The 13,669-nt window shown below is 39.8% G+C and overlaps 2 protein-coding genes across 3 annotated transcripts in view; both read left to right on the forward strand.

The window, feature by feature from the left end:
• The window catches only part of LOC132974347 (histone H2A.V), a 212,014-nt gene that overhangs the window by 85,306 nt on the left and 113,039 nt on the right, over nucleotides 1-13,669 (forward strand). The gene's annotated exons all lie outside the window — the stretch shown is intronic.
• Nucleotides 1-13,669, forward strand: part of LOC132974344 (metal transporter CNNM4) — a 46,812-nt gene that overhangs the window by 8,979 nt on the left and 24,164 nt on the right. For both annotated transcript variants that reach the window (XM_061038361.1, XM_061038362.1), the window contains exons 2-4: nucleotides 7,005-7,148; nucleotides 7,224-7,358; nucleotides 9,666-9,835. In XM_061038361.1, coding sequence (XP_060894344.1) covers nucleotides 7,005-7,148; nucleotides 7,224-7,358; nucleotides 9,666-9,835 — 449 coding nt within the window. The remainder of the gene's footprint in view (nucleotides 1-7,004; nucleotides 7,149-7,223; nucleotides 7,359-9,665; nucleotides 9,836-13,669) is intronic.

Genomic DNA, 13,669 nt, shown 5'->3' on the forward strand with positions numbered 1-13,669 from the left:
GCTCAACAGTTGTCTGTTGCTATTTTTAGGCTGTAAAGCATGTTTCTCACAACAAGTACATTTATTTTTGGGGTTTTGCGAGAGTTTTAAATATTTGAAGACAAATCCTTGACCGAAAAAGATCGTTGGGTAATGAAAATAGTCATTGAGATTGATGGATTGTCACCGTCTTTCCTACTAAAACAGGAAATATAAATCTAAACTAAACAATACTAAAACATATTATTTGTCATTATATGGATACAATTCATGGGATTGTCTCAGTTTATACCAAGTGCCAGTGTTCTATTAAAGACCTTCTTCACTTTGTGTGTTGGACATCATGCATTATGTGTAAGGAAACATCAAGTTTGAAGTAAACATTGCTTTTATAACATTTTGCAGCTATTGTAAACAGCCATCAAACTGATTGGCATATCATGTGTGAACTTGCTCCTAACATACGACATTTTAACATAGAATTGAATGCTAGATTGGCACTGCAATATCTCCTTTGTCACAGATTTATTCTCTGAGAGATCGTGTGGGACAAAATATCATTACAGTCGGCGATATATTGTCATCCTGACTAATATGATACCAGTATCTAATGGCAAACAAAGATATATTATATAAAAAAAAAAGTATTCTTCCGTCAATCAGATATCGTGTCACCTCTTTAAATGATTTTCTTGCAATCTATCACTTATTGCAGAATCATGGTATCATGAAATTAAAGTTAACGTGGGCCTTGTGTCACCTACAGTATCACATTGTGAGTTACCCTGCGATTCCTGCTCCCTACAATAACCATCATTTTACAGCCTTTGAGGTACTTTTGTTGTCTAGTAATCCCATGACAGTCAATCCTTTTTTTTGAATGACATACCTATAAAAGACAATCATTCATTCATTCATGTATCTGTGCTGGACTGGCTCCAAACATGCAAGCATGTCTACGAAGTCACTCATGCAGTCTCATGCAATCAGCAGATGGAAATTAAAAGCTTTCTTATCAGCCTCCCTCTTTACTCTCTTTTCCTGTCCCTCTGTTGCTGGTCCAAGTGCTGATGGTGCAGCTGCAGTCCTCTCAACTTCTACTAAGTGTGTATGTTTGGTCTGTTTGTCACATCAACACTTCCACACGGTGTGTCATAATGATGTCAGTCAGCAAAAGAAAGACCAGCTCAGCAAAAGAGACTTGATGTCTCAAACACGAGAACACGGCACACTGAGCTGCTTCGTCTTTTAGTATGAGATTCTTCTAAACATGAATTTTAAACAATACCTGGGCACACAGTTTAGTTGGGGGGGAAAAAGCAATTTGAGCACTTTTGTCTCTTTACAGACCAAAACCCAAAGACAAAATATTTAAGATGTTGACACCAGCAAATTGTTAATCTAGCATCAAAAAAGTTGTCAGTATGTTTTCTTTTATTTATCTCCAGCTCTCGACACAGGTTCGGGAAAGCCCCTTGAGCCTGACACTGTACTTTGCTGCTCTCACCCATTAGTGCGGTTTCTCCTTATTTGTCGCATCCGCATCTACTTTTCTTTTGACACAAAAAACCAAGGGCTGACAACGCCAGTGCCATTTTCAACTTTTTTCAACCCGACACGCTGACACGCAGACACAAACAGTTGAAGGAATCTTGGCGTTCATGCGTTACTTTTAAAGGAAAGGTATCCTTAAATGACTTCTTTCCCTGATTTCCGACTATCCACTATCCTATCCTGTGCGATTTTTTTTCCATCCAGCAGATGTCGCACCAGCATGAAACCAAAACAACTTGCGGTGCATTGTTGTGTTAGCATGCTAATGTTAGCGATCTTTATTTTGCTCGTATCTTCACTGCATGTAAATTTACCCGAAATAAGCGTGATCTAGAAACGCAGTTAAGCAGTGAGTACAGTATGTTATTCTTCTTTTCTCTAGTCCCTCAATTAAACAACTTTTATTCGTGAGGGGAGGAGTCAGCCGCCGTCCCGGCGATGTAAACAAAGTGAAGATAGGACTCAGGGAAACATCACAGACAGTGGGACTCGGGTGTTACACACATTGTAGACAGTCATGACTCACAGAGTTATTTTCAGAGGATATACTTGATTTCTATTATATTTAAGTGTGAAAAATCGCATATAAAGCCTTTAAGGGGTTGACCTGTCCCACACAACATGCCTGTTTTTGTTATTACTCAGTTCAAGCAAGTGTCAGTGTGTACGAGTGCAGTGTGCATGTTTGCGCCTGTGCATTGTTGTTTCATCCCCACTCAGTGGTCATGTTTTGCAGTCAGTGGTTGTGGTCAGTGCTGCTGATATGTGTCGGTCCGACTGTGCGTGGGTGGTATGCGTGTGGCATTCCTTTCCCATACAGACACATCACGCTCCCCCTCGTCCTTTTGTCGCCGATGTTTCATGTCAACAAACAGGCCGGCTCGCACGGCTGGTGCGGGAGAGCAAAAGGGCAGGGAAACGGGGAAGGTCACCCGACTTGCTGGGAATATCTGTGTTTGTGTGCGTGTGTGTTTGTGTCCGATGAGGAGCACTAACTCACCGTTTAAATTCAATTCATGATCAAACATGACTAACGAAAGAGGAATATCTTCACATGTTTAAACTAAAAGGATCGGACACACGAACACAATCTTGTGTAATTAAACCTCCTATAAAGCTCTGAAATCTCATGAGTAGAAAAGTGTGATTCATTTGCTGGTTGGGATTGTGTATTGTTCCTTAAAAAGAGAGGCCGCGGCCTGAAGCTCAGCAGCGTTGAGTGTTTGTGATAAAGGTTAACGTGTTTCTCGGTTCCTGTTTTGATAAGTTGTACTTCTCTCTCAGCGCTCTGTAAGTTTGTTGGGGCTTTGTGTGGAGACGAAAAAGAATCTGCTGTTGAACCATTTGTTAAGCACAGAATGCCGGCTATGATCATAAAAAAACATATAAACAATAATTAATCCTTCATAAGAGTTATCAGACAGTTCTTTAAACAATAATCATGAGACACATACTGTATGAGCTAATGCATTGAGGGCCTTTGTGTGTGTGTACTCATTTGTGGGTGTGTTTATGGATCTGCACACACATTTGGTGATCTAGTTACGCATTAACAAGCAGTTTTGATCCAATAACATCTCAATAGGATACACTTTGAATCTGATTATATACAAGCCAAGGCAGTAAAGTCATATTCCTGTATGACAAGCACTGTGGTTGCATAGTTTGAAACAGAAATGATTGTACTTTAATATATACAGTATGCAGTAAACATTCCTCTTTATAGTTAAACTACCTATATTCAGTTTGAAATAATAGTTTGATCTCCTATTACCTACATGTCGTTTCTCCAGGAATACACCACTTCCTTTTATGTGTGTGAAAAGACACAATTAAAGGATAAATAAAAAGTGATGTGAAAATAAAGGTATCTGTAGTTTTTAAGTTTTTCCTTCTAATAGTTCTCTTTTTCTCGGGGCGGCAGTAGCTCAGTCTGTAGGGACTTGGGTTGGGAACTATGAGGGTCGCTGGTTCAACTAAGATACTAAGATCCCAATTAAAGAGTACTAAATTGCGTGTTTGTTCTCAACAATTTGCACGTTTGGTTGGTGGGCGTTTTGCTGGTGATCTACTAAGAAAATTTGCGTGAATGACACCAGGTGCAAACCTTGTGGAGGCGGTAGTACTTAAGTTAGGTTTTTGCGTGTTCTACTGGTTTAAGTCACGGAGAGTTTGGACAGAAAGCAGGATGACTGCAAGCGCAACATAGGTATCAGTGGAAGAGCCATTAAACGTACAGTATTTTCGAGTTATAGCAGATAAAACTGAATATTACAAAAATAGAATTTGGCTTTTAAGAAAACCTCGGCATTAAACAGGGCCTCTCTTTTCTTCCCTCCATCTTTTGAAGATGAATTGTCATACATTGCGCAGAAGGTGCGAGCTGTCTCCTCTGTGGCGCACAGGCGCGACACTCCCCCCATCCAAGCGTAGCAGCAGCGGGCTGTAGAGGGAGGAGACGCGCGCACTACGGAGAGGAGCGCACCAGATCTGTATGCCTTCTTGGATCGTGCTTATGTCTCCTCCTAACTTCAATAACAGCAGCCTGTTGTGCGTAACGCTGGTCTCCTGGGTTAGCACGTTCTTTTCAGAGGTGTTAAATACAGACGCCGTCACAATCACAGCAAATTTTGCCAGGCTTGGTAAATCGCAATGCGTGTACTAACTTTCATTCATTAAGGCAAACGTACTAAATGGACAATGCGTGTTGTTTTGCTCATATGAAAGACGCAATCCTCACTGCGCGCCATTAGTAGATCAGGTTAGCACTTTTTTTAGCTGGTGGTATCAAGTTTTCACATGTTTTAAGACACGCAAACCTTTCGTAAATCAGGCCCAGAGTGTAAACCAGAATTTCCCTCAGGGCTTAATAAAGTATTTCAAAATCGAATAAAAAATCTAAATTAAATGAAAGTTCTTGTCAAATAGAAAGCTTGAAACCAGACATATATTCTAAAAAGCATAGCCAGGAGTAGTTGGTAAAATGTAAGTTCTCTTGATGAACTTAGGAGGGAACAGTGTCAGCCTTTTTAGAGACCCATCCCTGTCACTTCAGCTTCCACTCTGGAGAAAAGATGAGTGATGGAGGGATGGATTTTACAGAAGGAATACTCTCGTGTCACATCAGATGCTCAGATTGATGTTTGACAGCTGTTCGCATTTGTGTGTGTGTGTGTGTGTGAGCTCGAGGTGAGTGTGCTGCATCAGGACAAACAAACAAACGCGTCTCGCATGGAAATCCGCAGCTGCAGATGCACAGGAGCAGGCTGACTTTGTGGGTTTTCTAATTGTAGACTCAGCTGATAGAGGTCAGACACTGAATGCATGACGAGGCCTGTGTATGGCTGGACTTCCTCGTACAGTTTGTGTGTGTTTATGTGTGTTTGCCCTTGTGTGTCCAATGGAGTCAATATAGACACTCAAGTGACTCCTCAGTAACTGGGGGTAAGTATGTCCCCTGGGGTCCTACTTCCTCTGAAATATTGACTCAGCACCGCAGGGAGAGGTCACACACACACACACACACACACACACACACACACACACACACACACACAGAGTTTCTTTTCCATGACACGATGTCTCTATTTCTGTTTCTACAGTGGTCTTGTGTGGAATCAACAATGTTAAGCTAATGAGTAATGTTCTCAAAGGGTTCTTATGGTGGGACACTGTTGACTCATGCTTTTGTCTGGAAGAAATAATGAAATCATATCCTTCTTAGTTATGTGATGTCATTCCAAGGAAACCACATTTTTGGGTAGGAGATGAAACAAGTTCCCGTTGCCAAAATCTGTTGAAAAATTAAGCAGAACTTAGTTTTGGCTGGGGTTCCTGGTTGAAATGCTATGTTCCTGTAAAAGTGTCCTTGTTCGAAGGAAAAAATCCTGCAATATGCCAAATGTGTCTTTAAATAAACCACTTCTTTTTGATCAAATGAAATGCACTTGCCATATTGTCAGACATTTTCTAGACTAAATGAATGGATTATCTGAAAAATAAGTTTATACAAAAAAAACCCCATCAAACCTCATGCAGTTATAAGAATAGTTTGGACCTTGTTTTGCTGGTCATTGTGCCAAAAATGTATGTCCAGGCTTACTCAACACTCATTTCCAGACCTAAACGTCTCCAGACTAAATATACAGTCCATCACCCGCCTGCCTCTACCGAGGTATCTCAGGACATCACAGGCTGTCACTGTGAAGCCAGCCTCGTTGGAAATAAATTCCTCTGCTCTATATATGTAGATAAACTAGGCAAGGTCGAAACTAAGAGCGGTTGAGTGTGTTTGTGTTGTAATGGGCAGGCATCAAGGACACACGCTCACACAAAGGCAGCCACTTAAAGCCTCTGGTCTTCTTTTTAATCGTTTGTCATATGAGCTCTTTGTAAGTCCCATTGATCTCTTGCTCTCATTTTGGAAACAAACAGTTGATGAATCCTCTACCATCTCTTTTTCTCTCGTTTTGTTCCTTATCATGATCTAGTACCTTGTGGTTATACCAAATGAATGAATGAATGAATATTTATGTATTTTCATTTACATGACCCATCCCACATTATTATTCTGACACATTGCCCGAGAGTCAATCAAATTTTTCAGCATGTCATTTAGCCAACATCACAACAGCACCATTAAAATGAACCATCCTCCAAATGATAACAATAATGTGATATCCTTCACAGATGCTGTTTTTTTTAAACCAAAATGAAAGACAACTAAATTACATTACCCTCAACAATCTTGCAGATTGAAACAAATCTCTTGATATTGGCATGTCTGTCAGAGAGAGTCTATTTTAGACCAGTTGTTGTATGTGAACCCTCATACAGGAGTTGTCTGGATTGATGAGGAGAAAATGTAATGTGACACTCTTGGCCAAAGTCCAGACCCAATCCCAACAGTAACAACCCATACACATTAACAGGCTGTATGTGGTGCAAGCACAAAGAGTGGGCTGATGGGTGAATGTTAGAAAAGACCGCTATCAGATAGATATCCATCACGATATGATTGTTTGTCATAATGAGGGACTTGGCAAAGGTTTGTGTAGGGTAGAGCATACAAAGAAAAGCTGAGGTGTGTTGACAATATGAAGTGACAACTGTGTAGTTTTATTTTGAAGGAACATGCAGAATACAGCTACAACAGCTCCAAAAGAAATGTATTACCAGCAGGAGCAAGGCTAAGTAATTTACTTTTCATTTTCAGTGTATTTGTAGTTCTGGACTGATCCTTCTGGGTGCCGTTTATAGAGAAAAATGTTTCCAATAGTTGAGATTACAATCTTTTGCTTCTCTGGATCGTCATAAAAAATCAACAGATCAGGAAATGTTAGCATAACCCGCGTAAACCTTTCTCCTTCCACCCTGCTTTTGCCAGACTTGATTCAAAGGCGTTATGGAGTAGATGTATTGGGGAGCCGAACACGCCACTCACGTTCCTGATCCTCTTTCCTCCACTTTAGGAAAATCTCACCTGGCCATCGTCCAGAAGGTGAACAACGAGGGGGAGGGAGATCCTTTCTACGAGGTGGTGGGGCTGGTCACCCTAGAAGACGTGATCGAGGAGATTATCAAATCGGAGATTCTGGATGAATCAGATCTTTACAGTGAGTTACCAACAAAGCTTTTTCTTTAATCAGCAGGGATGAATATTTTGATCTAATGTGTGTGTCTCTTCTCAGCTGATAACCGTAACAGGAAAAAGGTTGCACCCAATAAGAATAAGAGAGACTTCTCTGCCTTCAAACACGAGAGCGAATCAAAAGTGAAGGTCTCGCCTCAGCTGCTGCTCGCTGCTCATCGCTTCCTTGCTACAGGTAGGGAATGGACAGATGCACACAGACGTACACACAGAGTCATTCATCACAATAATACTTCATGCTGCCAGTAGATTATTTATCATTTATAAACTGACTGTGCATTTGATCATTTATCTGGGATTTGAAGACACAACAGATCCTTGTTATTATGTCAGGATGGATTCTGACAAGCTCAGCAGGTTAAAACATGCTAGAGCCTCAAGGGAAGAAGTTTGTACAGTCCTGTTTTACCTGCTCAGCTGTATTAAAGAGTGCTGTGCAAATATAAATATTATTATTATTATTATTATTGTTGTAGGCAGGGACGAAGTTCAAATGTGTTTCTTTACTTGGAAGGCCATATTTAAAATCAGAGAAGTACCGGTAAGGCTGCCTGTGCAGGCTTACCACAAAAGACTCTGGATGCAGGCCAGCTGGATGTGATGCCTCCACACTGCTACACATCACCTGAGAACATGTTGCACTATGTCCAGTTAGGGAGCGTTAGCTGATATGCTCTGCCAGAATTAGCTAGCCAATGCTAGCATGACGTAGCACTTTCTAGTCTCACAGACACTTAATACAGGTGGAAGTCAGACTCTAATCTGCTGCAGTATCTGCAGGTTTTCTTTTGGTTTTCTTTCTAAGATTGATGCTTTTCTTTTTCTTTCTATTTACATTACACAGGACTTTTTTTCCCCCTCCTAGCCGTTCTGTTTTCAGCCCAGGACCTTTCTGTTCCCTGCTTTTCTTCTTGCTCTATCAACGATCATCACCCAGCTCTTTTTACATTTAGTTTGATTTTGGCGTTTTTATACCTGGAGTGTCACTGATCTTTAAGAGATATGATCAAGACACAGGTCAGGGAGCTTTTTTTAAGTGGCTCATGGCAGCATAGTGTAAAGCTTTATGATATAACTTAAAGGACATCAGTGTTCTGCAGCAGCAGTGATTTGTAAGTGTGATGTCTTTTCGTACTAAGAAAAAATTAACAAACCGTGAAGATGATAAAATGTATAGGCGGTGAAAATGTTTTGCATAAGTGAGCCACAGCAGTGACTAACAGTTTTTGTCTTGATTAAATAAACCAGACGAACTTGTTCATATAATACATTAACCAGAGTGAAAGGAGTTTGTTTGCCTTCTTGATGATGAATGTCGACATCGGTCGTATACGCCTCACCTCTCACTGCTTTGCAGAGGGTTTTGTTTGCAGGGTGGACTGTTGTTTTGTTCTCAGCTTGGGTGGGGTTGAAGGCACTTCGGGTTGAGCCTTTATTGCAACAGCCTCCTCTACGGAGATTTGAGATTCCACCAGTTCTTTCTTTTAACAGGAAAGAAAATCAACAATTATGTTAACTTGCTTTATTAACAAGAAGGCAGATAATAACTAATTCACCAGGCTTATTTTAGGAAAATATTTTTTTTAAGCCTCCCTTAATCTACTTCCTAATTCTTGTCTAAAGACTTATTGAATAAGTGTCTGTGTGGTGTCAAAAATAGTATAAGAAATGCTCAACACAAGTATGGCCCTGGCTTGACATTTTCTTTTGGCATTTAGATTATTAGTGTAAAAGTGTGAAAATAGATTAACCATCTTCAAGACATCACAGGTTACAAAAATGATTACATAAAGAAAGAAATAAAAAAGGGAACCGTAACTGCAAATAAAAATTCCCTGATATAAAACAATTCAGTACACAAAATATTAAAGACCCTGTGTAATAATTTCCCACAGGCAATGGTACTTAAAAGTCTTATTTTGTCCATCAGAGAGTCAAAGTTAAGATATACATTCAGTTAAAATTTTTAATATATTTATGATAATTCAGTAATGGGAAATAGTTGATGAACAATTCAACTATAGACTAATTGACACATTTTTGCAGCTCAGGACTTAATTCATGTAAAATCCATTTAGGTCAATGAAAGCATTAGATTAGTTTAATGTGCTTTCTAATTCGTCTTGATCACTTCATCCTTTAATCCTTTTCTTCATTAACTTTGTCACGGTGAAGTTTATGTGTTACACTCTTTTGTTCAGGCTACATTAAGCTGTGTGTAACAGATGTACTTGGCACACACCTTGTTACATAATAACATGTTGTACTACAGACAAAAGCATGAATGACTCATCCTGAACCTGAATCTGATGTCAGCAGGTAAGGAAGTTGCCGCTACACAGTTGTGTAGGTGCATCACATAAAGATGTGTGTATTGAACTATACTGATATCCAAAAACTTAGGGTGATATTTGTGTTGTGTGTCATTAAAAATAGACTTATATAGTATAGCTTAACATAATTTCCTCGTCTCCTCCTGCAGAGGTGAGCTTGTTCAGCCAATCACAGGTGTCAGACAAAGTGCTGCTGAGAATCCTGCGCCATCCAGACGTGATCCAGGAGATCAAGTTCAACGACAACGACAAGCGCTCATCCCATCACTACGTCTACCAGAGGGGCAAGCCCGTGGACTACTTCGTCCTCATCCTGCAGGTATGTTTTGTTAACGATGAATAGGGTGAGGCATCAGTTCAAACTGTGACTGCTGGTTGCTTCAGCGTGGGTGAAATAGCAGGCCTGACCTTCGAAAAGCTGATTAAAAGGAGATCAGGCTCTTGTAAAACCTCTTCCCATAGCTCTCCTTGTTTCAGAGATCATTCTTGACTTCTGACATCGCTGTTGACAAAGCAGTCTGAACACCCTGTCCATTAAGTAGTTGATCTGGGGCCAGTTGCACCAACTGGTCTTCACTGAAAGATCAATGGTTAGATGCACAGCAAACAGGTGCTCTTTGGGGAGCCTGGAATGTAACCATGAAAAAGTCTTCTGAAGAGTTTAGTAGGAAAACACAAAAAATATATCCAAGGCCCTCTGTTGTGTTACAAATATTCAAAAGACTTTATCAGGGTGCAAAGATCATGGAAGTATGTCATTATATAGCGACATAAATCAACCAAAAAATTATATAAGCAATAGTGTACAACACAAGTACAGAATATTTGATGTTATCCCTTTTAATCAGGAGAAAAAAAATTATAGTAAAGAAAAAATAAGTGCCCAATAGAAGAAAGGAAGCAGTTACAAGTTCATAAATTGTTGAAGAAGATGATATACAGGTAACAAGGTATATTTTTTGTAACATATGATTGCTTGCTGTCCATTGGTAAGCTAACATTTGAGACCCAAGTCAAAACACCAAATGTGTTCTTAGGTCAAACAAACAAAACCTGATTCACATTCAGTACTCTGATTGGTGTCCACCTTGTCTTTGAAAGCTGTCCTTGGTCATCAAATTTACGAGGTGCTATTACTAGTGTAGATAAATGTGTTCCTGACCTCTGTTCTTTAATTGCCATTTTAGCAACTGCAGCAGCAACACGCTACTGACAATAAAAGGGCTAAAATCGGAAGAACAATATTAATATTTGTGATGAACAAATCCCGCCCCCCAAATGTCAAATTCAAAAAGATTCAGCTGGGACCCTGATCTCAGTCTCCATCTCGTCCTCCTCTACCCGTCCACTCATCATTTGAAACTTAGCGGCACTCAGTGCTCTGTCTTGTTGTTAAACTCAGCTCTGAGTTTTAGCTTGTGACAGATGGAGGTGGGCGTCACACTCAGCAAAAAACCCTCTAGGGTCCAGAGAATGTTGATAAAGTGTGTCTGTGTTTGCTAAAGTTTCTGTTTGCATGTTTATAGCTTTCAACAACAAGTTGAGTCATTACGCAAGTGAGTTCTAGTTATTTTGATGTAGAGTTAAAAAAAATAAATTCAAATAAACATTCAAAACATTCACAGCTCCTCTAATCAGTAAATCAATGTTGAAGCCTCACTGGGATTTGTTCTATAAAAAAGACCCAAGTGGCCTTAATGACAAAAAAAGGAGTTTGGTTTGTGTGTTATTTAGCTTTATCTCTTAACTGCACTTCCCTGCTGTACAACATTATCCGCTCTTTTCTTCCTCTTCTTTTCGTCTGCTGTCAACTTCTTCTTTGTCCAATAAACGCAGGTTTACGTTACCCTCTTTCATGTTGTAAGTGCCACCGTGAGGTAGTCATGAAGTAGTGATGCAGAGAGTCAAATTGGCTGGGAAATCTTTTTAGAGCGCTGTTGTTCCTTTTAAAGAAAAAAAAGAAATCAATCAATATTTGGCATTAACGATTCAATCAGAATATCAAACGAGTCAAGTCGACAATATATTGTGTTATCAATAATTTGACTTGTGCCTTATCCCTCAGACCCCTCTCTGTCAGAGAAGAGCAGCTTTAAAGGTAGTAACTGTATATTAAGATAATTTAGTAAATATTCAAGTCTGTATACAAGTAGACGTTTAGTTGATTTATGATTGAATCCAGACTCAAACTTTCAGCCACTTTTGTCATCAAGCTTTCAATTTAAGTAGATGTTGATTATCAATATACAGACTTCTGTTCCCACCAATCACATTAAAGAAGACGCAAAGCAATCATTTCATGAATGCAGAGTATATTCTCCAAACTCTGAGTACTTGTGTTGTCATACTAACAACAACCACAAACGATCCAAAGTCAGTCAACTCTACGAGGAGATTATCCGGCTTCTTAAAGATGCTTAATAGTAGGGTTTGGTGGAGTGCCAGGCTGCAGGAGGTTAAAGCCAACCTTCTGAACGTTGTAGCGGCCTTACTATGTTTGAGGTTCTGTCCTGTTGGTGAATCATGTAAAAGCAGATTTCAGTTTTATTGAGCCAGTTTTGAGTCATTGAGATTATAAATTTCTTAGCTGGATGTAGCCAAGAGTAGCATCAACACACAGTTTTAACATTCTAACATGCACATTCAACCACTGGATAGTACCCAAAGAAAACTAATGTCTCCCACTGTATGTACTTAAATATACCTCTGTTGGAGCACTAATGTTATAATCAACCATGAGCTATTTAAGTCTTCCAAAATGTCATCATTTTAACACAGAAGCAGAAAGAAATAAAGAAAGGAGTTAGGAAAGTGGGTGTTACCAGTCCTAAAGGACATGCTCTTAATTAAAGCTCCTCATTATATAGGATGTGAGTTGAGCGAGGAGAACATCTTACTCAAATGAATACACCTACTGTACCTTCCTCTGCATGCTCACACACTCTAAACACACAAACATTACCCAAACTGCATTTGATCGTCTGCTGTATCCACACACTGTGTACATGTACACGTGTGCTATTATCCCACTATGTGGGAAAATGATGCTTCATAGTCTTGAATTTGCAGTTCACCACACATTTATTTCTCACTTGTCTGATATGCCTCTGTGCATAAACAGCAATTAGTTCAGTAAAGCAGGGATCGCTTCAACTTTCTCCCTGCTGATCTTCTCTGTGAGACCCCCACACACACACACACACACACACACACACACACACACACACACACACACACACACACACACACACACACACACACACACACACACACACACACACACACACACACACACAGTGTGAGGCTGGATACGGAGGATGTTGTGAAGAGACCCCACATGTTGAATAGTAATCCTCTGAGACCTTTTTGGAGAGAGTGGCATTTAGTGTCAGTGTGCCAGGAAGGAGACTTTCACAAGAGGAAAGATCCTGCTGGAGCCGGTATTTGGGAAAAGTTGTGTGTGTGACTGCAGTATACCGGTAAATCCTGTGGGCTTCAGGCAGATTTCAAATGCAGCAGCTAAAGAGGTGAAGTGTCTCAACTCAAAATGCTGTTTTGCTTTGCTTGTTGTCTGACTCAGGTAATATCTAATCAAAGTAAAAAAGGAGATGTTTTTTTACATAGATTAAATGTGCAAAATGTATCTATATAGTTCTCTCCCAAAATAAAAGAGACTACTTTCATTAGATCGAGTGCAGATTAAAATGTATTCCAGGAGTTACAGATTCAATGCAGACTACACCATTACATTTTAGGTTCTTGTTCCTATGAGGAGTCAGTGACTAAGCCTGTGTTTGTGTGCTGCTCATATTTGTCCTGTAAACACGTTTATGCTCTCACATTCCAGGAGTGCTTATTTGGAAACGGAGGAAGGGCAGAGAGGAGGAGGCAGAGAGGAGGGGTAGTGGAAATGAAAAAGAAGTGAAAGACACAAAAGGATCATTTTAAATTGACACTGGTTATTTTTAGATATATGACATTAGCATGTTGGTTCCAGAAAATCAAAAAGTGATGTTATGTTGAAGCAAGTGTTGAATGTAGGGGAATGCTTGGGCGTTTTTACATGTTTGAGAACTGAAATGAAAGTCCAATGTAGAAACCTAATGAGGAACCCGATATATATCTTACATCTGATCTGGGTAATACATCTTAC

Source organism: Labrus mixtus, chromosome 5 (genome assembly GCF_963584025.1).
Source record: "Labrus mixtus chromosome 5, fLabMix1.1, whole genome shotgun sequence".
Taxonomy (NCBI): Eukaryota; Metazoa; Chordata; class Actinopteri; order Labriformes; family Labridae; genus Labrus; species Labrus mixtus.